Raw genomic sequence first — 24844 nt, forward strand, 5'->3', positions numbered from 1 at the left:
GACTAATAATATTAAGCAGGAACGTGACTCTGAAATTTACAAAAAATCGATTATTTTAAATGCATCTTCTGAAAGTTTAAATCTTCAGAAACACTACCTGAAAATTTCAAATCGATATTCGAAGAATTTGCAAAGATACAATGTCTTTTGATTACATAGATAATTTCAAGTCAAACTTTAAACGATTAAACATGTCGAATATTCTTAATGAAAAACTTAAATGATCTAACATGTCGAATATTCTGGTGTAGGTCAGCATGTACTAAGAGGCGAGCCACAATGAACACCAGCTACGAGCACGATAATCACAGCCGGCACATCGTGCAGGTCTTCGGTCTACCGAACACAACGAAACAGGACCTCGAAGTCGATTGCAACTATTTCGTCGGCTCGACCAGTGTCTTCTCGCTCAGTTGGTTCATCGGGATCATTTACTTCTTCTACATCACGGTGTTTGTCGTCGCCCTGACAGGGAACAGCCTAGTTTGCTACGTCGTGTACAGTAATCCCCGTATGAAGACCGTGACGAATTTCTTCATCGTGAACCTAGCTCTCGGGGACATCTTGATGACGTTGTTCTGCGTGCCGCCCAGCTTCGTCAGTATTTTTCTGCTGCAGTATTGGCCGTTCGGGCCGGAACTTTGCCCAATCGTCAATTACTTACAGGTATGAATTTCAGAGTGCACTCCCGTTCATAAATCTTAGGACACTTATCGAAGGTACAGTAAATGTTACAAGGCATTACGAAATTGCTGAGAGTCTGAAATAAATGTTTAGGGGATATTAAAGCTATGTGGACAACGTTTATGCAACTGTAAAGTTAAAAAAAATGGCCTAAAATATGTCATTTTTAGGAAACGTCACATTTTTTTCATATAGACCAGATGTCTTAATACTTATGAGTTATGTCATGAATATTAACCCTATGATGACCGATGACGCCACAGTGGGGTTATGTGGATGCCAACTGTTAGAGACACTGAGCCTTATGAAAGTGTCAACTGGTACTTTTCTGGTATTCAAAGTTATTGAACTTTTTTGCATACATAGGAAAAAGCATATTTTGTTAACTCGTGGCAAAAACAGCCGACTACTGATGAAAGTTACTTGTTAAATTAGCTCTGGTCATTATAGTTTTTACTTGGTAAGAAGTGAATGGCAGACCAACATTCATGTCCGTAGTGTTATAAATCCGTGTATTTTATCATTCTGTTAATATCGATCTCCGTTATATGTATAATAATAACAACTGATGAAATTATATACAGGGTGTCCCTGGTTTTCACATCCAAACTGACAAAGTTATTTTGATCTATGATTTCTCAAGGCAATTGTTATGGATAATGGATAATCTATTATACCAAATATGTATTTCCTTAAATTATAGTGCTTTCTTATCAGTTTACAAGGCAAAGAAATTACAGTCCTTTTTTTATCAATACGTTTAGCATTCTCCACTTTTATTTTTCTTAAGATAATCTTTTTTCTTTGTGGTCATATAAATAAATAATGATACGTAAATATTGGTGGTATAATTGTGAAAAGGGTAAAATTTGTTGCAAACATACATTAGGAACGTAAGATCCTTTCAGATGTAATAATCATTCAAACAAGTTGTAGAAAATTGTCTGTACATTATACAATAATTCTACTTGTCTGTGGAAAATTCACAATGACACATGTAGATCATCTGTTCGTGTCTGATATTACCGATATTTAACTCAATTTTTATTAATATATTGTTAAAAACAGTCTATGAGACAATACTGTCAACATATAAGAGTAAAAATAGCGAATAATTGTCTGACATATTATCGAATGTAAGTACTACAATTTTGTACGTATACTCCACGAATGTTCGAATGTAGTTACTTCAAAAATTGGAATATCGCACAAATAATTTTATTCTTGATGGGCCGTCCATTTGAAAACGGGGAATTGTCTGATTCAGCAATGGTTCAATTTTTGCGTCCACAGGTATTACGTTCACCGAGACGAAAACCGATACTGAATTCGGAAACGTGACTTTTCAAAGAAGAAAAGAAAATTCGGGAATAGAAATTTTTCATCGGAATATTCGGTTTCAAAAACAATGGAGCACAAAAATTTATTGGACAGACGTGTCTTTGCATAGGACTAGGTAGTAAATACAGTGAGAGTCAAAATTGAGTGTATACTTTGAAATTATGGGATTCATTCGTATTTCACATTTATTCCCCTCAACTTAGAATCTAACATTTCGCATAGATACTCTATTACATTGAAATCTGGTGAATTTTTAACCACCTTTGCTATATATTTTGTTCATAATATTATGAATAAAAAGCAACTGTCACACACCATAGGTGGTCATGTTGTCCCAAACTATAATAGTACATTTACCATATTTAACGATATTTACAAAATTTTGTGTTTATAGCTTCGAATTTCTTTTTCTCGAATTTCTTCGCCGACTATTTATGCTGAAAGTGTTAAAAATCATATCCAGCTCTATTACTACCATGATCTTCCAATACTAGAATGGTACAGAAGTATTACGTGAACCTATACTTGGATTTAACGCTCACTTTGTGTCTGATCATTGCGCGCTATTTCTACTTAGAACAAACTGAGGAGGGTACAAGCCTGATTAACTTTTCGTCCATCTCAGAAATTCCAAAAACACGTATTCCCAATGTTGGCCCATAGTTGACACAAAAATCTATGTAAAATTTAGTTAAAATTTAGCAACAAAAATTAACAAAAAAATTTTAATTTTTTATACATTATTTAAGCAAATGATTTTTTAAATCATTTATATCATTAAATTCCCTCACTCAAAAGCACACAATTACATAAAAAATTTTCCCTATACCCTCCAGTTTCTGAGATATTCGAAAAAATATGTTTTCAACCCCCAACATTGAAGGCTTTTTTCGCCCCTTCGATATGGACGATTGCTGATGTAAAAAAAATACGTGTCAAATATTTTTCCGTAATCTATATCTCCTATAAACGACATCAAAATCGGCGTGTGTGGGTTCAATATATCCCCTTGTTTGTTAGTAATAGGTACAATAAAGAAATATTCTATTCCTAATTTCGATCAAATCTAAAATTTCTTCCGAAAATATTTTCGAAACTTCTATGTATCAATTGCCTATATTTTACAGAACATTTAATCGATTAAGATGTTTGGGCGTCTGACAATTTGACTGCAGCCAAAAATGATATGAAGACTTCGTTTTCACGTGATCACTGGTATCAAACTCTTCGGTGAACGACGGAGAAGGAGAACGATTTGATAAAATGTTTTCACACAAAATCGAAGCGGTAAAAAGTTTTGATATATTGTTACACCTTCTCTCTACACTTCTGTGTTCGTGACACGAAAGTATATGGTTTCCAGAGCAAACATTTAATTTATCAATTTGTTCTTTACAGGCCACTTTTAGTAACATCGTATTGTTAGTGTCAATCATAATCGTACGTGTATGGCTTTCAATCTTGTAAGTGGATTTCTCACTAACACAAATAGATGTTCAGCGTTAGACGTGCATCAGGCCATATTAGCAAGCCTGAAACCTCAATTTCCCATTTAACGTTGCACACTGAATCGTATTGATCACGCACAGTTCCACTTAATTCCGAAAACTAAGCAGAAACTGCTTCGTGCACGGATTAACCGGGAATCATAGATAACTCGAGGTTAAACGTCAAATTACGTAAATTGAAACACCTACTAATTTTTTTTTTTTAACATTTTAACCCGGTAACTGCATTTGTCTACTACAATAGATATCCTAATAATTTTCTATTCAGACTTCAACACTCTTCCCGACTGCAGGTTCAAACTTTGTACTAAATCGTTTACAAATTCAACAAACTTTAATATCGATTTTCTCGAAAACGAAGCCTCAGATGAGAAAATGTTATACCAAAATATTTTCTTCTTTTTTAACGTAGAATAACCCCCTGCCCGGTTGTACTACGATTTCTAACTCACCCTGTGTACGTACGTGACGAGACATAAGCAGTAAGTGGAATACACCTGAAGTCTAAAATACATTGTTCGGATAATAGAACGTTTCGATGAAAGACCGTTCGGTTACCAGAGCGTTCCGATAACGGGTATTCCGACAATCAAATTTCCACTATAATTCCCACGAACAGTTCAACTCGACGGCACCTTACGTAACACGTAAAAGATTGGGGGAAAAAATAACGTCTATTGTCCTACCTGAGGAACCGTAACCGGAGAAGAATGAATCGCTCGTACGACTTTAATCGAATCAACGGAAAGCAATTAGCAGTTCATGAACAGGCGGAGCAGCTGCGCGGAACACGTAAATGCAGTTTCAGTTACGATGATGTCGTTAACGAGTGTAATTACTTGCACATCCGGAGACACACGGGTTGTCTTGTGCCTGGGACAAGGGTGGCCAATTTATTAGCCTCGTCGATAGGTCGGAACTAATAACCGCCGAAAAAAACAAAAGATGAATAACGGGTTGGCTCGTGCGCGTATCGGCCACGCGCGAGGATTTAATATCACGCCTATCATTTATCAAACGGCGAGACCGTTTCGACAGACTATCGGGGGATCGTTAAAAATTTTTAACAAATGACCGATCTACACGCGGAAATATTTTCTGCAATCGAGCAGAACACACGCAGCGGCATCGTCATCGATTGGGGAAACGGGGTACTCGATCGTAACAGCAATTGTTCGTTTCTTTGTTTTCGTGTACGTCACGGCTTTCACGGGAACAGAAAGCGGATTATAGATTATTTACCTGATATTTAGTTTTCGTTTTTCACTAAAAAAAAAAAAACTAGTCGTCGGTGGTAAGAGTCTTAGGGACATGCCAAATTGACATCTGGTATATCTGCTTCAAAGATATAGCGTTACCCATAAACTGGCCGACCCTTAAACCATTAGTACTCGATCATCGGGGGCCCATTGTGTCCCACCGCACTCAAGGAATAAGACGAAAAAGACTGGAATCTTTGAAAGAAAATCATGTTTTCGTAAGTTTTTATCGCGAATAAAAGGGCCAGAAGTATTTTAAATCTGAAATTAGTACGCTATAAGAATTTGTTTAATTACATTAAAACGGAAAAAGCAATCCCAAATTGACGTCGGCGCCCCTGAACGATGGTCGAGCACAGGTTTTACAACTCAAGGGTATCGAGTGACAGAATCAGGCTACTGAAAGAAATCAATTTTAGGGTAGGTCTGGTTTATGGCTGACGCTATACCTTTGAAGCAGCTATAACTGTGTAGACTCGCCTTGGAAAGTAAGTTGACGACCGATCGTATTTCGGTAAATATTTACAATAAGGGAGCCTCCTCTGATTTCTATGACCTTTCATTATGTTGTTAAGGTTATCATCCTGGGTAGTGTTGTGAAGGTTTTAGTTGTGGTCGCCGTTCTTAAATCAGTTATTATCTAAAAAAATTTAGTATCGCAGTTTAATTTAAGTACTTAAGCAGTTATGAACAGCTCAATTTAAGAAGTTATGTGACAATTTTTAAGTGTAACCTAAGATTACACTGTTCAACGCATAAAAAATTTTGCAGTTTTCAATAGGCGTTTCTGATATTGTGCGTTTTCGGTGTCTCTTTCACTTTGAACATTATTTAAACATATTTAGCTGTCTATAATATAATAACGACTTATATAATTTTGTTTGGTAGAGTCCAGAGAGTTATTTCATGCCGAAAGAAACTGAATAAATATTACTGTAAAAGCACAACACATCTCCAAAGTTGAAAATTTGCAATTTAAAAGAAATCGATTTTTCTAAAAACTGAACGTACTGGAAAGAAGCGGTTTACAGATTCGTATTGAACTCATGCGGATCCATCAGAAACGCCTATTGGAGGTTACAAAACCTAATAAAAGTTCAAATTCGTTGAACGGTGTTATTTGATAAAATAAGAATTGTTGATAATTTCGAACAAAATTTTATTGGAGTGTAAAACCATTGACAATTGAATTTGAGAAAATTCTAGACGTAATATGAGATATAATGTCGATAAACAGTACACCATAATCATCTTAAAGACCTCGTTCAACCATATTATGTGATAGACAACAAATTTCAATTGCTACAATAACAACAGAATAATTTAAGGTGATTACGTTACTGGGTTCACTCTGTATAATTTATGGCAGGGTATTGAGCAAGGAATACAAATCCATATGAATACCACCTGCTTTAGTGAACATAGCTCGAGAAATAATATCATAAGAAACATTCGTTTAGTAATGTACTTAAATAAGAATATCTGTATAACAAATTACCAACTACCATCAAGAAGCATAGTCACAAAGATTTACAAGTGCATGAGTGTCTGTAGAAAAATATTCACTTTAAAAAATATTAGAAAATATTTTAAAATATTAAAAAATGAAGCCACGTCAAACTCTACAGAGCAGTTAAAGTAAATCGTTTAACAACATAACAAGAGAATTTGTAAACGATCAGCTTGATGCCATTGAATGTTAACAATATCGAGTGCACTCTGTTGTCAAGCGTTTCATTTCAGATTCAGGCTCCAAACATCTAAAATCGCACCGTCACTGACCCGAATACCGGTTCCCTGAGGCCATTATCCGGCAGTTTACTCGGAAATTTTGTGAAACCATGTTACAACGTCACGAACGTAGTTCCTTTTGCTGAAACTCGAAATTTCCTTCGAATTCGTCGCTGATCCTCCATTTTATACGAAATCGTGACATCGGCGTCGTCGTGGTATCGGCAAAGGACGCTCGTGGCAAGAGAACAATTTTGATATAATCCATAAAAAGCGACGTGCAAGCGTCGTGCCCGTTCATGTGATCAAAATCGAAACATCATGATATCGAGGTATCCTTTCTAAACAACACAACTTCGAAACCGATGATAATATAGTTGATATAGTTAACGCTAGAACTACCATCGATAAATGTATATCTAGACCCCAGAGCCAGTAGTTTCTTAGTTTTATATAGATAATATAGCACAAATTTTAATGTGCATTTAAAAGCTTATTGGTAAAATGAGACATTATAAAATAGAAACTTACAAAACTGTAATTTCTTTCGAATATGTCAAGAGGGTTTACTGATCAAAGGTGGCAAAAATTGGGTTTTAATCAAAACTGGCATTAGACGGTTTCAAAATGTTAAAATGTTCTTGTGAATAACTTATGTCATCTAATATGCACAAAAATTTTTATAAAATTTAGGAATGAAATGGTTAACTCATTTCGTCACTTTCATGTCGTAATAAGAGTTGTAAAAGTTCTGAAGAAATGTATTGTTACAACATTTTAATCATCATTATAGAAATGCATTCGACAAACATTTTGATTTATTTGGTAGTTCTAATGTTAAATATAGTTTCTAGAGACAATGAATTTTCTAAAATCATGAATTATTAATACATAATACGTTGTTAATAACTCTATATCGAGAATATAAGGTTAAATATAGGTTCTAGAGACATTAACAAATCTTCTAAAATTGTGGAATAATAATACATACTACCATTGTAGCGTTAACCCTTCGGCTGCCTATACATAGTCAGATCAATGGCGACTTATCGGTGAATAGAGTCATACAATTGTTTACGCAGCGTTCGACAGTGTATTGTCATATGTATGTTTACCTGCGATGTTATGAAGTAGGATTGGCCTAGTTGGTAGCTTCAATGGTCCGTACTCTGAGAGTTAGGAGCATTAATTGGAGCTTAAGAGTAAAGACAAGGAGTGTCCACTTGTAATGATTTTACGATATATAATACAATTTGTTGGTGGCAGTTGCGACTACAGAACTGTCGAATCACAAGTTACGAACTAGAAATGTCCACATAAGATAATAGTTAAATGCTAGTGAACAAAAGTATTAAAAATTGATTTTCTCAATAACGCCATTTTGTAACATTCCTTGTCTTTTCCCATTACCGTTCAATTAATACACGAAGAATAGATAATGATTTTACACATAATCTGTAACAATGGTCCTGCTATATGAAACGTATCATTTAAATGATACAGTTTTGTACAAACTAATTAGATTCAACGTTTTACGGTTTTCTCAATCTCGTTGACCTTTCAAATTTTCTGCTCGAACCTGTCGAGAAAGCGCTGGTCCGGTTCACCAGCGTCGCTTGTTAGGCACCTAACGACGATACCCATACTACCACGGGACTCTTAACAATTAACTGGTGATTGACGACTAACTCTCACCGTTAATTGCAATCATACTGCACTCTTAACCCTTTCAGCCCCAAATACTTTCGCGACATGCATACTCTGTGGACCAAATATTTCCCGAAGCAGTATGAGGGCACTCGATTAACACATTCCAACTACTTTTCGCTCAGATCGTGTCGGTAATCGGTGACTGACCCCATGGAATGTAAGAAGTAATACCTTCGTACCTAAAAATAAAAATGGTAAGATTATGAAAAAAATAGAAATCTAACCGAATTTTTAATAATATTAATGAATACATTACAATTGTACAATACGTATTTTAACGTAATTTGTTGATATTTATATCAAACGTCGTCGTAACATTTCTTGCAAAACTTCTGACTTCAGACACCGTGTAATTAGTGACGTAATTTTCGACGTTTACCTGTGTTATCGCTAATAAACCGTAATACGTCGCGCGAACGGAGAAGTCAACAAAATGAACTCGTGGCTTAACGTGTTTTAATTGCTCTTCAATCTGCAATGCCTACGACATAGGTGGTATATTAACCCTTTGGCTTCTAGAATGAATCTAGAAAATCATTACGAATTTTCCGCTAGACGATTAACTATAAATTATTAAGTGTCAATCTACAAAAAACTTTAATGAATCAGTATTGAAAGAAAATCACAGTATTATTTTGAAAAGTAAAAATTTGGTAACTTTTTCGGTTTGCCTGTTATACAAATTCGTCCGAGTAGGTGTGTCCTAAAGGACTAATTTTTTATGAAATAGAATTGCTATTTAATAGAACCAATGGCATTGATAGGCGATATGTGTAAAGTCACTTTACGCACAATGGACTGTTACAAATCTTACCATGTTCGAAATTTCTGATTATTTTATTCCAGATTTTTTATATTCGAACGAAAAACTTTGTAATTTGTGTGTAATTTGTCTGAAGGCATAAATAAATCGGAACAATTCTATTTCTCTTCTAAAATTTGTAATTTTTTTTATCTTTCAAGATAGACAGCTTTCGACTTCAAATTCGTAATCCCCAAAGTCGAAAACATAAGAAACAAATAAGTCCAAATTTTCTGTTATTCTTACCCCACCCAGGCACGAAAGGGTTAAACTATTCCAATAGTATATTCACAACAATCGCTTTTTCTATCCCACTAATAACTCGAAAACTGTAAATTTTTAGTTTCAGTCATTGATGCAACAAATGAGCGAAAATTCGTCAGAGTAGACAAGCCGGCGTGTTAGAGCTAATAGAAGGCTGGTCGTCCAATATGTCTGCAGTGTATTCTGGTATCGAAGATGCGATGTAGATCAATAGTCCATAGGGAACGTATCGTCAAAATAATCGTCCGAGTTCATAATCGTGATAGAGTTAAAGCGCGTAACGCGAATATCAACGTCCTCATCTCCGGAAGTGGAGTCGGTCATCACTATCGTTTATCAATTCCAATATTCCAAACAATGGCTGAATCAATTTGTTAAACGTTTATCATTCACACCCAATGCAGGAGAAACTCATTCTCCCGTATATACGACATCGTTTACATTTCAACATTTCATTACTTATTGGATAAATGATATATTTGGTATTTTGTTGGACGTCACCAGCTTCCATTCTGTTTTTTATTCTTTAATTTAAAGACCTATTTTTGCAACAAAGAATCCCCGATCATAATGCCTGGATAAGTTTGATGTTTGACGAGAATTACGTATTGAAACGTTGTTTTATGTACAATGGGAGATAAAAGTGTTTATACACGTGACTGTTGGTTTTAGGTGTTATTAATGTTTCCAGCATAGGTAACATTGAATTGAAAATTAGTGCAATGTAAATAATTCTTAACTAAGTATCATATTAAGAATACTGTTGTCATTTGAAAACAAGCGGTGTATGGACACTTTGATCTCCCGTACGAAGTTTTCCCAACAAATTTTAAATAACTGAAATTATATATATTTTTAACGTTTTTAGAGCTAGTATGAGAAGTGAATTGAAAGACATGAATATAGAATATTAATTAAATGTTTTTTTTTTTTAATTTTTTTATTAACTGGTAACCGTTCAAATTTCAAACATCTATTTAACCTATTCTTCTTTCAAAATGACGGCGAACATAGATAAGTGAGGACAAATATCACTGAGACAACAGTGGCTTCTAATTTCCTCGAAAATAAATATTGAACTTCACATTATAGTGTACTACCTATTGATACACCGAATATAATAATACTCTTGACGATTTCGGGGGTGTTTTGCACGAATTGCTTGAACTAAAGGAATGTTCGTGACGCAATACACACCGATTTCTCTGTAACTTTGTTCAACTTTTTATGACACCGATCTAATAATTTTACCATTCCTGGTTGGTACTATTTTTAGACTTTAAGAGAGAACCGCCCTTTCTAATCAAAACGTCCCTTTTACTTATTCGCTTGTAACTCGTAAACTAGAAAAGATATCCAAACAAACTTTAGATAAATTTTATATCGTTTTTAGTTATCCATATATTGGTATAAATACATTCTCAAAAAAGTAATTTTTCTGCAAATTTTTTTTTTAAAAATAAATTTTCTGAAAAAGTTTTTCATACCGATGTATGGACAACTAAAACGGATATAAAATTTATTTAAACTATATTTCCGTATCTTTTGTAGTTCACGAGTTACAAGCGAATAAGTGAAAGGGACGTTTCGGTTGGAAAGTGTTGTCTCTCCCATAAACTCTAAATTAACACCAACCAAGTGCAGGAAAATTCTTTGGTTGGTTCCATAAACAATCGAGTACAGTTGCAGAAAAATCAACGGGTATCACTTCACGAACATCCCCTGTGAGAGAAATAAGCATGATCAAATGTTCCTTTGTTCCAGGGTGTATCGGTTCTAGTGAGTGCGTACACTCTCGTCGCAATTAGCATAGATCGTTACATAGCCATCATGTGGCCCCTGAAGCCGAAGTTGAGCAAACGGCAGGCCCTGCTTCTGATTCTAGCTGTTTGGATGCTCGCAATGGTAATATCGTTCCCGATCGCAATCGTTTCACGATTGACCCAACCGTCGATATACTACGAGATGTGCGATCACTATATCTGTGAAGAAGTTTGGCCGTCCATGAAAAACAGGTAAAACGTTTAACATTTATCCACGTGACAGAGCAGAACATTTGCTGCAGAGAGAACAGCAGTAATTTTTTATACAAATATAAATCGAAGTTATAAAATAAACCTTTCTCAATTAGAATATTCTTAATAAAACTTCAAATTTCGTTAAAATTCGTCGATTCATTTTACGTTACAAATGTTTAAAACTACTATTATTATTTACTGATTCTTTTATATTATTCCTTGTTTCTGTTTCATTATATTTGTAAAAATATGAACGAATATACGTATGTATATTGAAGAAAGAAAGTTAAATATTAAAAGTTTACAGATTGGAAATACAAAAAGATATTTATTACTTTATTGCTTTTTATTGCAGTAATAATCCTTATTAGTAGTAAAGACTTTCGTCTTGGTATGCACAATTACTGAGTTTTCTCATTTAAGTATTTCGAAAACTTAGCACCAAAAATATTTATTCTCCATTTTCCGTTTAATTTCATTTGAGAAGAACTTTTTCGATATCTTTTGCAGTTTACGAGTTACGTATTATAAAATTAAGTATTTCGAAGACATAGCATCAGAAATATTTATTTTCGATATTCCATTTAATTTCATTCGACGAAGTCTCCTTTTCATCATTGTAACGATTGTTCTGCCCTCGTCGTACATTTCTCGAGTGTATCTACTAGTTTGCGAGTTGAATGCACCATAGTATGTATGTTACAGATATTACTACTCCATAGCGTTATTGGTTCTGCAGTACGTGATACCAATAATGGCCCTTATGTTCACGTACACTAGCATAGCTGTTATGGTCTGGGGTAAGAGACCGCCTGGAGAGGCTGAAAATATCAGAGATCAAAGAATGGCTCGATCAAAGAGGAAGGTAAGACGTTACAAAGCACCATATTAGAAAATTTTTTCCGAAAACAGACGGAAATTGCGTTATCGATATATTATTTGCTGCACGAATTGATAACTCTGAATTTTGTTAATATTGAATGTTTATGTTTCTAAAAATTAAACAAACAAATGTTGGTATTTGCCTCGTCGAATTATTTTTCTAAAGGATTTATGTAAGAATGGATGTTTGTGTTGTGTACACCTGATCGTCTGTTATTGTTGGCTCGTGTATATTTTTAATTTCTCTGTATATGCGATTGTTTTTGCAGAATTTACAGAAACAACTTGAAACCATAGAATAAGAGTTAGAGATATTCTTCTATTGAATTGGTCTCACATATTTACGAATTACAAATAATAGACTGTGGATTTTATGCATTTGTCGTAAATGTGTATTTGCAAAACTCAACGCGGTAACAGTTTTCGAAAAAACTAGTATGAATGTTACTTTATTTTGGATCTACCGAACCTTTTGAACAAGGAAACTAATCTGTGACATAATTTTAATTGAATAAATAAATCTATAAAAATTTGAGTTTGCATAAAAATCCGCAGTCTACTCAAAAAACATTCTTTTTTAATAACATTTATTTCAAGAGGAATACATTATTTTTGATATAGGAATGAGTTTCACACTTCACCGAATGATCCGAAACGATAGGTTTCATTCAAAAAATGCTTCAGAATAGAAATTTAATCACCATTTATTACCATCACCATTGAAAATCGTGACAAATTGTGGAATGCAGTATTAACTGTAATTAAAAATATCTCGTTACATAGATCCCGCCGAATTGTTATTTGCAATGAAGAAAATGTACATCACGTTAAACATTTATTACAATGCTGCCACGTAAATAATGCTAATCTTTGCGAACGTGCGTCCTCATTAAGTACTGATACCTGCCATCATGTTCATAGAATATTATTTTCTTTATTACATCTCCGTAATCACTTTGAAGGATAACAGTGAATAACCAAACACTCTGTATATACTTCATTGCAAATCAAAGAATTCCTCAAAGTTAAATACAATTTACAAAAAAAAATTTGACCCAGAATCCGTTATGTTACGTGAGAAAAGCCTACGCGGTAGGAAGAAAAGGATAATCTTTAAGTTTTTTCCCACGAACCAGAAGATTTAAAAGGAAATAATTTAAGAAACAGATTAACCAATATTGGTTGAATAATACAAGCAAATGTTATAGGATTATGCCATCCTTGATAGCCGAGTCCTCGTCTATTCCTGCCATTCCTCTGCCATAAGGACTCTTCGAGTTTGTTTGGAAATAATATGAACCCGAACTGAAACAAGAGAAAAAGAAGGGTTTGGTACAGGATGTAAAAATGAACATATTGACTGCCACACTAACGTTCAATGAAATGATTAACAGCATGATTGAGAGATAAGGCGAGTTTTTGTTAAATTTGTTGTATAAACTTAATCGAAATTAGATGTCCCTCGTTATAGACAGATTTATTCTCTACCTTATTGCAAATATAACGTAATTATTAACTACGCGAATTAACAAAGTGTTAACTCGTATTTGGCAATCAATTTGTCATTAGTAAGAAACATGTTTGCAACTTAACTATAATGTAATTACAATATCTAGGAAATTATTGCCTTGAAATGTAATCGAACGATAAATGTAAATACTTATCATTCCTTTATCAACAAAACGGTTAAGAATTATTTAAATACGAGAGGATATACTAACGCTCCGATTGCTGGCATATCTTCCATTAGAATTGTGTCCGACTTGTTACACGCGTTGGCCTTGAATTCGTCATAACTATTACAGCTCACACCCACGAAAGCATTTGGGTTCCCCACAGATTCTACTTTGAAGAACACAGATCTGTAGTGACTGCAGCCTATTGTTGTGTAGGCGTAAGGATCTCCTGTAAGGTGTTAACGTGCAGTTAGCTCAATAAGATAGAAATTACAATTTAAACGATCGCGTCGAACAAAATTATACAACTCGTCATAAGACGCATAAATAATATCATCTACGGGTTCTATGAATCGAATTCTGACAAAATAAAGAAGATGTAAATTATTTTACATTCTGTTATAAGATAGTATTAAAGGATTATCATTAGTCAGTAATACCGAATGTAATTCCAAAGGTATAAATGGCCGGAGCACACCTGATAGGACTATTGCGTAAGCTCGGACAAGAAACGAGAGAATACGTGAATAGAAAATTAAATTATCAACTGTGCTCAGACAAACTCTGCCATCATTAAAACCTACTCGTCAACATCTACGAGAAAGCACGATAAAAATCTCACGATGAAGATCAGTGGCCCCGTCACAAGAAATACATTCTCCCTGGTATGTAAAGATCCTTGAATCTACGTCCGTATTTAGTATATCAAAAACTTTAAGAACTGATGTGAAAGGAAAATCAATCGAAAAGGACATGGTTGGCTCAGCGTCAGAGGAGATTTCGATTTCTTACGCTATGATACTCATTTTGTAATTTCTGTACCGAGGTCCACAATTGGGGAACAACCAGGTTGGCTTCTTTTTCCGCCGTTAGGATAAAAATCAACACCACCGCACGAATAGTCTACTCCAAGAACTCCCATGTCAGTATGTACACAGGTGACTCGTTGTGCGTCAATGGCTTTCAGTGTCCCCGTAGTATCATTATGGAAGAGAGGTCCGGCCGGATCCAAACCTGCAAAAATGATCATAATATACTTAACACATACAGGACGAGCCGTAATTATTTTTTCCAACCCCATGGCCTGGAGAAATGAATTTTTCTTTTTTTATGCTTTCAGTATCAATATGTCATTGTGACTATTCCAGAAAACATTTAATAATAGAAAATGTTTATTTATCACATTTTTTATTGGGGACCATAACCACCATCCGATTGTGGAATTTATCGTTTAGGTAAACCTACTTACTATTTGAAACTGTGGATGACTATAGTAAATCCTCGATGACTGCACTAAACATTAAATATTTCACAAACTACCGGCCATATGCTGCCGAAACAAATGTCACTGGCTTCAGAATTCCAAGCTCTATCACTGTGCTAAACTTCATTAGGTCAGCGTTATACTTGGGGACCTCTCCTTGTCAGTGCCGAGGAGCGTTCGAACACTCATCGATGATTAACTGTCCTTTTAAATGTTACTGATCTAGATAAATTCACTTGTGGCTATGCAAGACGTATAAGTTCTCTCCACAATTCCCCAAAAGTGGGCATTGGATTGAAAGGGCCCCGACACTATAGTTCCCAAACGGCCGCGAAGTTCGGCCATGATGAGAACTGCAGTTTACGTGAATATGTATTTAGAATCTTATATGTATACGGTCTGTGCAAAAAGATTTCGAATTGAAGTTTTACCATCAATTTTTTCGTATGATGCCTTTTTACCAGATTCATTTCCAAAGTTTCAGATAAATTATTGTGAACAATACATGTCTTTAAAAGAGAACTGTTTTTAGTATTCGACGATGAAGAGCATCGTCATTACACGGAATACTGCTATTTTAATTTCACTTTTGAAACATATGCTCCCGACCGTGTATATACATATAATAAGTAGACTGCGGATGTTTATGCATTTATAGTATTTCTTAACTTAGACACTGCACTATAATAAACGTTTCAATACAGTCGCATACTATTCATGTGTTACTCTTAACATAGTAATGTTTCTAGTACAGAATTCAAAATTCTGCTCCATTTTAATTTTTATACATCAGTATCTAAAATTTGGATTGGGCATAAATTTCCGTAGTCTAACTAAATATTTCAAATGAGCATTTATAGATGCTAAAGAAAGTCACGCAAACACATCCGGTCACCGAACAAATAGTTTTCTTTTATATTTTCTTCATCCTTCGTATTTAATGAAATTTAGTAATAATACCGCGGGGACTAGTAATAGTTTAGAACTATGAATAATAACGTCGATGTGTTAGGTATAATACTACTATTTCACACTTTTTATTTCAGGCTATGTATAGTTCTGGAATATCAATCTATAATATTAGTGACTTAAAACGATTTCTACTTACCTACTATCCATGCGAGTTTGGAATCTAGTAAACGACCAACCTTCCCAGAAACTTGGGCACCCAAAGAGAATCCTACCAAATGCATTTTACTTGCTTCTAGTCCTTCCGTCACCATATCCTTTATACATTCAGTTACAAGCATAGCGACATCATCGGACAACAAAACTGACGTAGGGTAAGGTTGAAGCGTAACGCAACTGTAATCTACTGCCATGACATTATAATTCGTAGCGTTGAGATAGGCTGTAATAATTTCGAAAGCAAATATTAGACGTATGTTACGATTTTTTACATACAGTAGATGTTTCATAAACTATTATACATTAAAATAATGTTAGTGATGCATTGATACTATAATATATTGGTTTATGCTTTCAAAATTCCAATAGTACTGAAAACGACACTGAAAGTTACGATTCAAATCTTATAATTAATGGTTTCTAATTTTCTACTATCAGTATATAATTTCTTCAGAAATTGTGCGCAACATTTCTACATCATGATGTATAAATACTCAATAATTTTTTTTGTGTGTTGTTGCGAAAGTATTTTCATTTTTCTAAACGAACACTGTATAACAAGAGAAATGATCAGATATGTATTCTGATTCTTGCGTTGCATACGTGATCTAGTCAAACTCAAACAAATGCGTACCTTTCATTACGGCTGTAACGGCAGGAAACTCAGTATCTTCTGTCCAACCATGGATATACATCATTGTCGTTTCATTAAAATCCATTTGTGATGCAAGCTCCGAACACTTCTGAACGTTGACCTCCTTATAAGACATATCCCTAAAGGAAAATATATTTGTAATTTGATGCTTGCGATACGAACTTGTTCGTAAACTATCTAACGGGCGGGCTTCAACCACGTCTACCGTATATTAGATTACAAAGAATATACAGGGTGCCATCGAAAGTTATGTACAAGCGGACATGCGGTGATTCTGTGTGAAAGAATAAGTTCAATATATCGAATAAAATGTTTTTCATTTTAGTCTTCCATTTCGAGACGATCGATTTCTCCCGAAAAAAATGCTGTATGTTTGGTGAAAATTTGTACTTTTTCCTAACTAACGCAAAAATAATTATCCGAATCGACCGATTATAACCAGACTTATGATTTTTTGAATTGCCAAACAAAAATGAACCATTTTTACGATTTTCAAACCACTGTAATTCAGGCAAAATGTCCCGCAGAACATTAAAGAATTCTCAAAATGCTTTTCTCATGGGTACCTAACTTTCTATAAAAGAAATGAAAAAATAAAAACTGTTGATGGTCATGTTCAAAAAGTCTCAATTTTGATCAATTTTCCATAGAACGACTCTAATCTGAAACGCATGTATTCGTCATGGTAGTAAGTAGAAACAGAATGCAATGAATAGACGCGCTAACCAAACCCTATTCAACTGCACGTAAACTGCACGTATCCAGCAGATATTCTACACTGATTTTCTCGAAATGGTAGCCTCAAATAAAAAAATTTGCTTCTATATCTTCTGATTATCTTTTCATGGGGAATCATCTCCTGCCCGCTTGCACATAACTTTCAAAGGCACCTTGTATTATTAAAGCTACCGTTAAATAATATATTTCACATTCACTATGTAGTACATTATATTATTGAAAAATATATTAAAGTGTAGATATTTACTTAGCATAAAGATGAATTTTCACGCAGGACGCGATCACTGGATAAAAGAGATCAGCTGCGAACAGAACTGATTTCAAGTATTGTTAGTATGAAATACTAAAAATGTATGCTAACTTAATATAAGGCGTTGGACCTGAAGCAATTACATTTATATCTGTGGCATCATAAAAATTCAATGTATAGCCGCGAAAACTGTAAAATTGAAAGATCCCTTGGACTACTCCCTTCTCGATAAGTGACTTAACACTCTTACGAAATACAGCTGGAATTAAATATACAAGAATTTGTGTTGACTCCTTGTTGAAATGTTTGTTGTCTGTTTGAGCTTGTGATTTTGAAAGAATACTTCGGTACCCAGATAGCTCTCAAGGAACGTAGCATAGGTGGAATTTTTTCAAATTGAGAAAAACGTCATTGGCTCTTTAGATGCACCAAGCATTGGAAACTGGGGTTCATGTGAATTCGTGGAGATGTGGACGTTGTAGGGGATAGAAAGTGGAATTCTTGGAAGTGAATGTGAGCCGCAAAAATTAGAAAATTGGAAGATCTCACAAATTACTCGCTTATCCATCACTACCCTCCATTTTGCAGACTTCAAAATGTCTCGCACTAACGTGTTCAATTTAATTAAGAATACTTCCACTATGTCGAATCGAAAATACATATAAAAGTATACTCAGAAGAAACATGCTCGAAAATGTATAGTCCCTCCCTTTCGAAGTGCAATTGAATGATAAAATATGGACTAAAAATAGTACACCCCTTTTGATAATTTATCGATAAAGAAAGATCATAGTCTTGACAAATCGTGCCACAACATTTAATTCTCTTTCTAATGAAGGTATTTCTTTTTTAAACACCAACCTGTTACCAAACAGCAGCTGACTGCAAGGAAAAAAAAGAGTCGTGTATTCGGCATTTTGAAGTAACAACTGAAATCGTGCCTGCTTTTCCAACTGCTCGGGTATATATAGGAATTTGGTAACATTCGCATGACATTCATAGCTGTTAAGTTTTGTCTTATCTGCTACCAATTGTTGCATATTCACATTTCTTATCATACTGAAAATGTTTGCTAAAACGGTGCCAAAAGTGCACCACCAAAATTATAGAGTACTGTATTCGTAATCATCATTCTCGTTTCATAATGATCGGTGCACCACTGATAGTGCCCGTGGAAAGTATCCGTAATGTAAAACTTATTCATGTGAAGAATTCACAATATTTTCAAATTCAACACGTTTAACAAATATTCAAAAAGTATATTGCCCTACGTTAATGTCACTTAAGGCACAAACAAAGTTGTCACAACTTTTATTTCAACTTTTATTCAACAAAAAAAAACGTGTGTATCTTTGAAGGAGAAGAATTTTGCGCAGCTATTGTTCACTAGCATCGGCGCACTGTGCGTCGAGTTTACTATGACAGTTCGGCACAAGAATCATAACTTCTGAACTAATCAATTTTCGGCCTATGTAAATACCCTAATACGTTGTTAAAGAGGATACAAAAAAATATATAGCTCCATTAAAAAAAAGTGATACAGTCATTCGGAATAATTCTGTTTGTGATCTATAATCTTTCGGTCCAGTTTTCCCCGGCGAAAGCTGAATTCCCTGTCGACGAAATCAGATACAACCACAGTACCAACTTAACTACTGCTACCATTTACGTTTGCATATATGTTTACATACATATATAGTAACAACTAATGTAACATGTGAAAGTTCGTATCAGAGTTTCCGCGACGTTAGGGAACCTAAAGTTTTCGTCCGTCGTATGAGATACGTGGGCAAGGTAATAAGGAAATTGGCAGACACGTCTATTGCTTACACAATATTAACCGTGGGCCTCCAACCCTCGCGAGTATGGTAACAAAAACAACCATAAAGGCAGCATCACGGGGGACGTTGCAACATCTACAGTCACTTCCCCTAAATAAATCTTATTAAATCGTGGGCAATTTAACTGATAGGGATCGCAGGACACAAAATAGGTCGCGATGAAACTGACCTGGAAGATATAAAATTGGGCGTAAACAGTAACTTCCGTTGATACTATTCCATCAACGAAAAGAATTTCCGATGACGTCATACAGTGGGTAGAAAAAGATATTCGCACACATTTTAAAACAACAACTTTTTTAAAATTTGATAACCAAGTGATTTGACTGTTTTTTGTGAAGTTAGAAGGATTAGATTTCTGAATGGTGTGTAAAAAAATGTTGAAACATTTGTAATTGGTCGAAATTCTGAAGAAAATTGTAATGGTCGCTATTTAAAACTTTTTTTTTGTAAAAAGCGACCATTACTATTTTTTTCCTAATTTCGAGTAATTGCAACTTTTTCAACATTTTTTTTAGACATCATTTAGTAACCTAATCTTTATAAGTTCACCAAACAACTCTTGGTCTGATTTAAAAAAAGTTGTTCTGTTTTAAAGGTTGTGCGAATACATTTTTATCCACTGTAAGCGAACTATGTGTATTGAAAACATTTTTATAATCACATATCTTGAATCCGCTAGACTCGATAAAGTAGGAACTTGATTAAAGTTTAAAATTTTAGTGAATTCATTTATTATAGGTACTTCACTTCGTTCACCTTTGTAGTCAGCTCGATCGCTTTTTCAATTGATTTCAGTATTCCTGATTCACTTTTCTGAAGATAAATCAAATTATTGGAAGCAGAATTAACGGCTAATGACCGAAGTAAATCAACAGTTTCTTTGTTGCTTAACGTTGTTGTTCCGATTGTTTCATACCGCTGCAGGGTTCATGTGAATCTGTTTTAATGAGTTTTCTGCTCCTGTTTTTCACGTTCCGTTTCCATTGTTTTTACTAATTACCTTGGCTAACGGCGTGTCGTTTAGCGGTTACACAGTCGATATAAACCAATTGAAAGAGTTGGTATTTATATAATGCAGATCAGTTTTCAACAACATGTGAATCCGAATGAATTTATTATTGTCTGGGTAAAAATTAATATTCACTATATGTAATCGTCATTCTATACTGAACACTGAATTTCATACCAAGTTGATATGACCACATTCAAATTTCAAAGTTATAATTAGATGTGTCAATAAGCGAAGGTGGATTGTGTAGCAACATCAGAATGTTCGACAGATTGGCTAAAACAGCAAATTATAATAACGAAGTTTTTATTGTATTTTATTTTCGTAGTCACATTAAAATTAATAGATTGGTAATATTTATGCAGCTGGTTAGAAATTTCATTACGTTAAAATACAGTGAAATATGGTTTAACAGTAATTAAATTCTTATATTGTTGTGTTTTTGTGAATGTCAAAATCATTTCAACTTTAAGTTTATACAACAATAATACATAGAAAATTCGAAATAAGACTATCATAATTATTTTTCACAGAAAACGAAATGTTACATTCAGAAAATATATTTAATGCTTTAGTTGCGCTAAACATTTCAAGAGAGTACGCGTAAGAGTTTATAGCGTTATATTATTACGATGTGTAAACTTTATAATGCTATAAACGACCAGGTAAACAGGTAAAAGCTTCCTAGAAGTTTGTAAACCTGGCGTAAAAGATACATACATCCGATTAAAGATCCCTATTATAGATTCTACTTTATTAGTATACACACATATAATCAGTGCTGTTAAAACAATGAAAATTTACGGCAGTGCTCCCTCTCATTTTACGGTTCCTAAGTCTCGTTTTTTCTGAGCCAGGAAATATTTTAAAAAATTGTCTGACTTTATGTCACAAACATTATTCTATGTAACATCAAACACTAGCTGGCATAAATGCTTGTATTTAAAGGAACGTTTTGTGATAAAATAGTTTATTTTTCAGTCTCTCGGCCATGAAAGCGGACTCGGTTAATATTTAGTACACTTATTTATCTTAACACTTATTCATACATTCTTTTTTCCACTTAATGACTATCAGTCTTCCTATTACCTATTCATTCTTATCAATTCACCCCAATTTTCTGTTGTTCTTTTTCCTCCTCTTCACTTCCAATCTCTTTAACCAATCAAAGCTTTTTCCTTTCCCTTATCGTTTATGTACTACCTCGTCTACACTAATACCCTCCTAAGGAACGTCTTATATTTAAAATTTTATTTTATAAAATATCGTTGTGGAAATTAATAGAAAATTTACATGTGAGGTTGGACCAGTAAAAAAATAATACCTATGCTGTAATTATGTGTTCGTTGAAAATCGTTACCATGACATTAACCGTGACTACTATCTGTTATCAGCATAGAAGTGCAATATGCAGTATACGCTTTTCGTAATTTGAATGTGTGAAGGAAAACATTCAAATGCAAGTGAGAAAATATTTAAATTGCATAAAAAGTTTCGTGAAGTGTATGAACAATTCATCGGTTCTTTTTCTTTTCATTATACTACTCGGAAAATGAATATTCATCTATGCATGTTTTAATAACAAAATGGAAAAAATTTTCTATAAAAAACGTTTAAAAATAATCGGATAAATGGAGTACGTTTGTACAAAATGAAAAACGAGAGATGATGTTAACCAATTTGGTAATTCTTTATCTTATAATCACCTTACATTTAACAGACCCAAGTTAATAATTGTAACGTTAGTAATCATTCATCTTCGTCTGGCGAGCAGTCTCTACCTCGCGATAGTGACAAAGCCTGCATGGCATAAATGAATGAAGTCTACATCATTCGGTTCCTTCATAACTACAACATAATGAACACTTTATACGTTGCATCTTCAATGCCGCAGAAATTTAATAAGTTACCCTAAGTAACAATGAAGTGAAGCCTTTGTTCCCATGGTACATACATATACGCAGACTCCAAGGGACATTTGAAATTAAAATCAAAATGGCCGACAGTTTCGATCACAATGTAAACGTCCTATAATATATTCCACATTTCCAATGTTATCCAATAAATGTGCTAATTAATCTCGATCGTAACAAATCTGTATCAATTTAACTACGTAAAAACGTCTTCATACGTAATTATTATACGTAATTGGAAATATTATACATACATATTTAAGTGTTTTTGTTTAAGAAAGGAATACCAAACATTTGTTTCAGGCTTTTTCAAAAACCTTGTTTCAATATATTTTGCTGGGTTTTACTTTAATATTTCCATTTCATGAGAAGACAAGTTACACATTCATAAACCTATCCTTGAGAGTAATATACATTATTAATGATAATGACGCTTCATCTTGATAAAACTTAGGACGTTGATCGTGTTCCTTCCAATCCTTTGGCAAAAGGACTTTGTGCATTTGTTGTAAGGTAATAAAGACCAGTACTGAAAATAGAAACAATTGAATTTCATCGTTAATAAGAGATTATAAGAACAAGATTATGCAAGCTGATAAATACAAATGTTGCACACTATACTATCGTAATTATTATTCTAACCATAAAGAAACATCCGTATTCGGTTCATTTAAAATCTAAACTGTGTAAAAGTTAAATCTTGTAAACCCTACTAGTTTAAATATATGATGAATTACAGATCTAGGTATATACTTGTTTAAAAGTGAAAAAATTATACTAACGCGTTAGGTGATGTAGCATATCCCATGGGAATTATGTTGGACGTGTTACATAATCCTAATGCGAACTTAACATCATTATTACATTGAACACTCAAGAATCCGTTTGGATTTAGAATTGATTCCGCGTAGAATCTCCAGGACCTATGATGGCTGCAAAAATCTGTAACACGTAAAATTATATAGTGAGAAACGACAGAATATATACGGTATTTAATATTTACTTTCAACAATAAATACTAGATGTTATTTATAATAAGCCTGGAGCACGTTCTGTCCTTAAATTAAAAATTGATATGTCTAATAATTCGAGTAACTAACACAATGAAAAACTCATTATATCTTTCATTCTTACGCAAATAATGATTCCCGTTTTTTTTACCTAATCGAAAGCGTTGAATCCATTTTCTTGCATGCTCTTACATGAAATAATGATAGTTTGAAAAATATTGCTTGATACTTTTAAGAGTCTTTTCGAAGCAATACTTTCCAAGATAAAAGTTCAGACACTTCTTACTGTAAGATGGTACTAACAAGTTTAAATGTTTTAACTGTTTAAATGATAATATACAGGTTCGTACCTAATGATATATGTGAAACATTAGGTCTATACACTCGATAATTTTAAAGATATAAATAATTAAATTTACAAACCTTCGAGATGTGTGGAATATGAATATAAATCAAAGTTATCGAAGTGGCCTTGGCAAAGTAGAACAAAAATATTTCTGTGAACGGAAATCGATCCTAGAACCTCCAATTTACCAGCCAAACAACCTCATATTATTTATAATTTAAAATTTATACATTTTAGATGACTTTTATTACATTATAGCACCGTAAGTTGGGGTAACTTCGACTCAGTCAGGATAACTTGGTCCCAATGTCAGAAAATTATCATTTTCAATTTTGTAGCTCTACAAATTGTTAACTGAAGTTGAGTTTTACGTGCAAAAATATTTCACATAAGAAAAATAGCTGCAAGAGGGCTGCAAAATAAAAAACGATCATTTTCTGAATTTGAGACGAAGTTACCCCTGATTGAGTCAAAGTTACCACCAACTTACGGTAGCAGAAACTTAGTTCATCAAGCTTCAATATCCCCTAAACAATATTTATTAAAGACTTTCGTAAATGCATCACATTCGACATTCGTAATGCCTCCAGCATTTACTGCGGGCGTGTACATATTATAAATAATAATTGCTTGAATAAGCGTCCTGACACTCACAGTAGTTTGAGACCATTTGAATTAAATGAATTAGTAATTAAAAGAAGTACATGCCTTCTAATGAGCCTGGAAACGTAATTAGAGGACAGCCTGGCTGCACTCTACGTCCATAGTTCGGGCAAAAATTGACAGTGCCACTATTAAGCTGCTGGCCATAC

The 24844-nt window shown here is 34.0% G+C and overlaps 2 protein-coding genes across 2 annotated transcripts in view; one reads left to right on the forward strand and one right to left on the reverse strand.

Annotated features, from left to right (window-relative positions):
* Positions 1-279: 279 nt before the first annotated feature.
* The window catches only part of LOC107191896 (neuropeptide Y receptor-like), a 50976-nt gene continuing 26411 nt past the window's right edge, over positions 280-24844 (forward strand). Inside the window, exons 1-3 of the mRNA XM_015581037.1 lie at positions 280-666; positions 11064-11314; positions 12023-12182. Coding sequence (XP_015436523.1) covers positions 280-666; positions 11064-11314; positions 12023-12182 — 798 coding nt within the window. The remainder of the gene's footprint in view (positions 667-11063; positions 11315-12022; positions 12183-24844) is intronic.
* Positions 12886-18831, reverse strand: LOC107191988 (lipase member H-A-like). The gene is made up of 7 exons (XM_015581144.1): positions 18772-18831; positions 17908-17974; positions 16902-17041; positions 16248-16490; positions 14698-14889; positions 13921-14104; positions 12886-13504 (listed from the first exon to the last, which is right to left on the reverse strand). Exons 1-7 carry the CDS (start codon positions 18824-18826, stop codon positions 13402-13404), a joined length of 984 nt encoding a protein of 327 aa, XP_015436630.1. The 5' UTR covers positions 18827-18831; the 3' UTR covers positions 12886-13401.

This window comes from Dufourea novaeangliae, unplaced genomic scaffold (assembly GCF_001272555.1).
Source record: "Dufourea novaeangliae isolate 0120121106 unplaced genomic scaffold, ASM127255v1 scaffold248, whole genome shotgun sequence".
In the NCBI taxonomy this organism is placed as follows: domain Eukaryota; kingdom Metazoa; phylum Arthropoda; class Insecta; order Hymenoptera; family Halictidae; genus Dufourea; species Dufourea novaeangliae.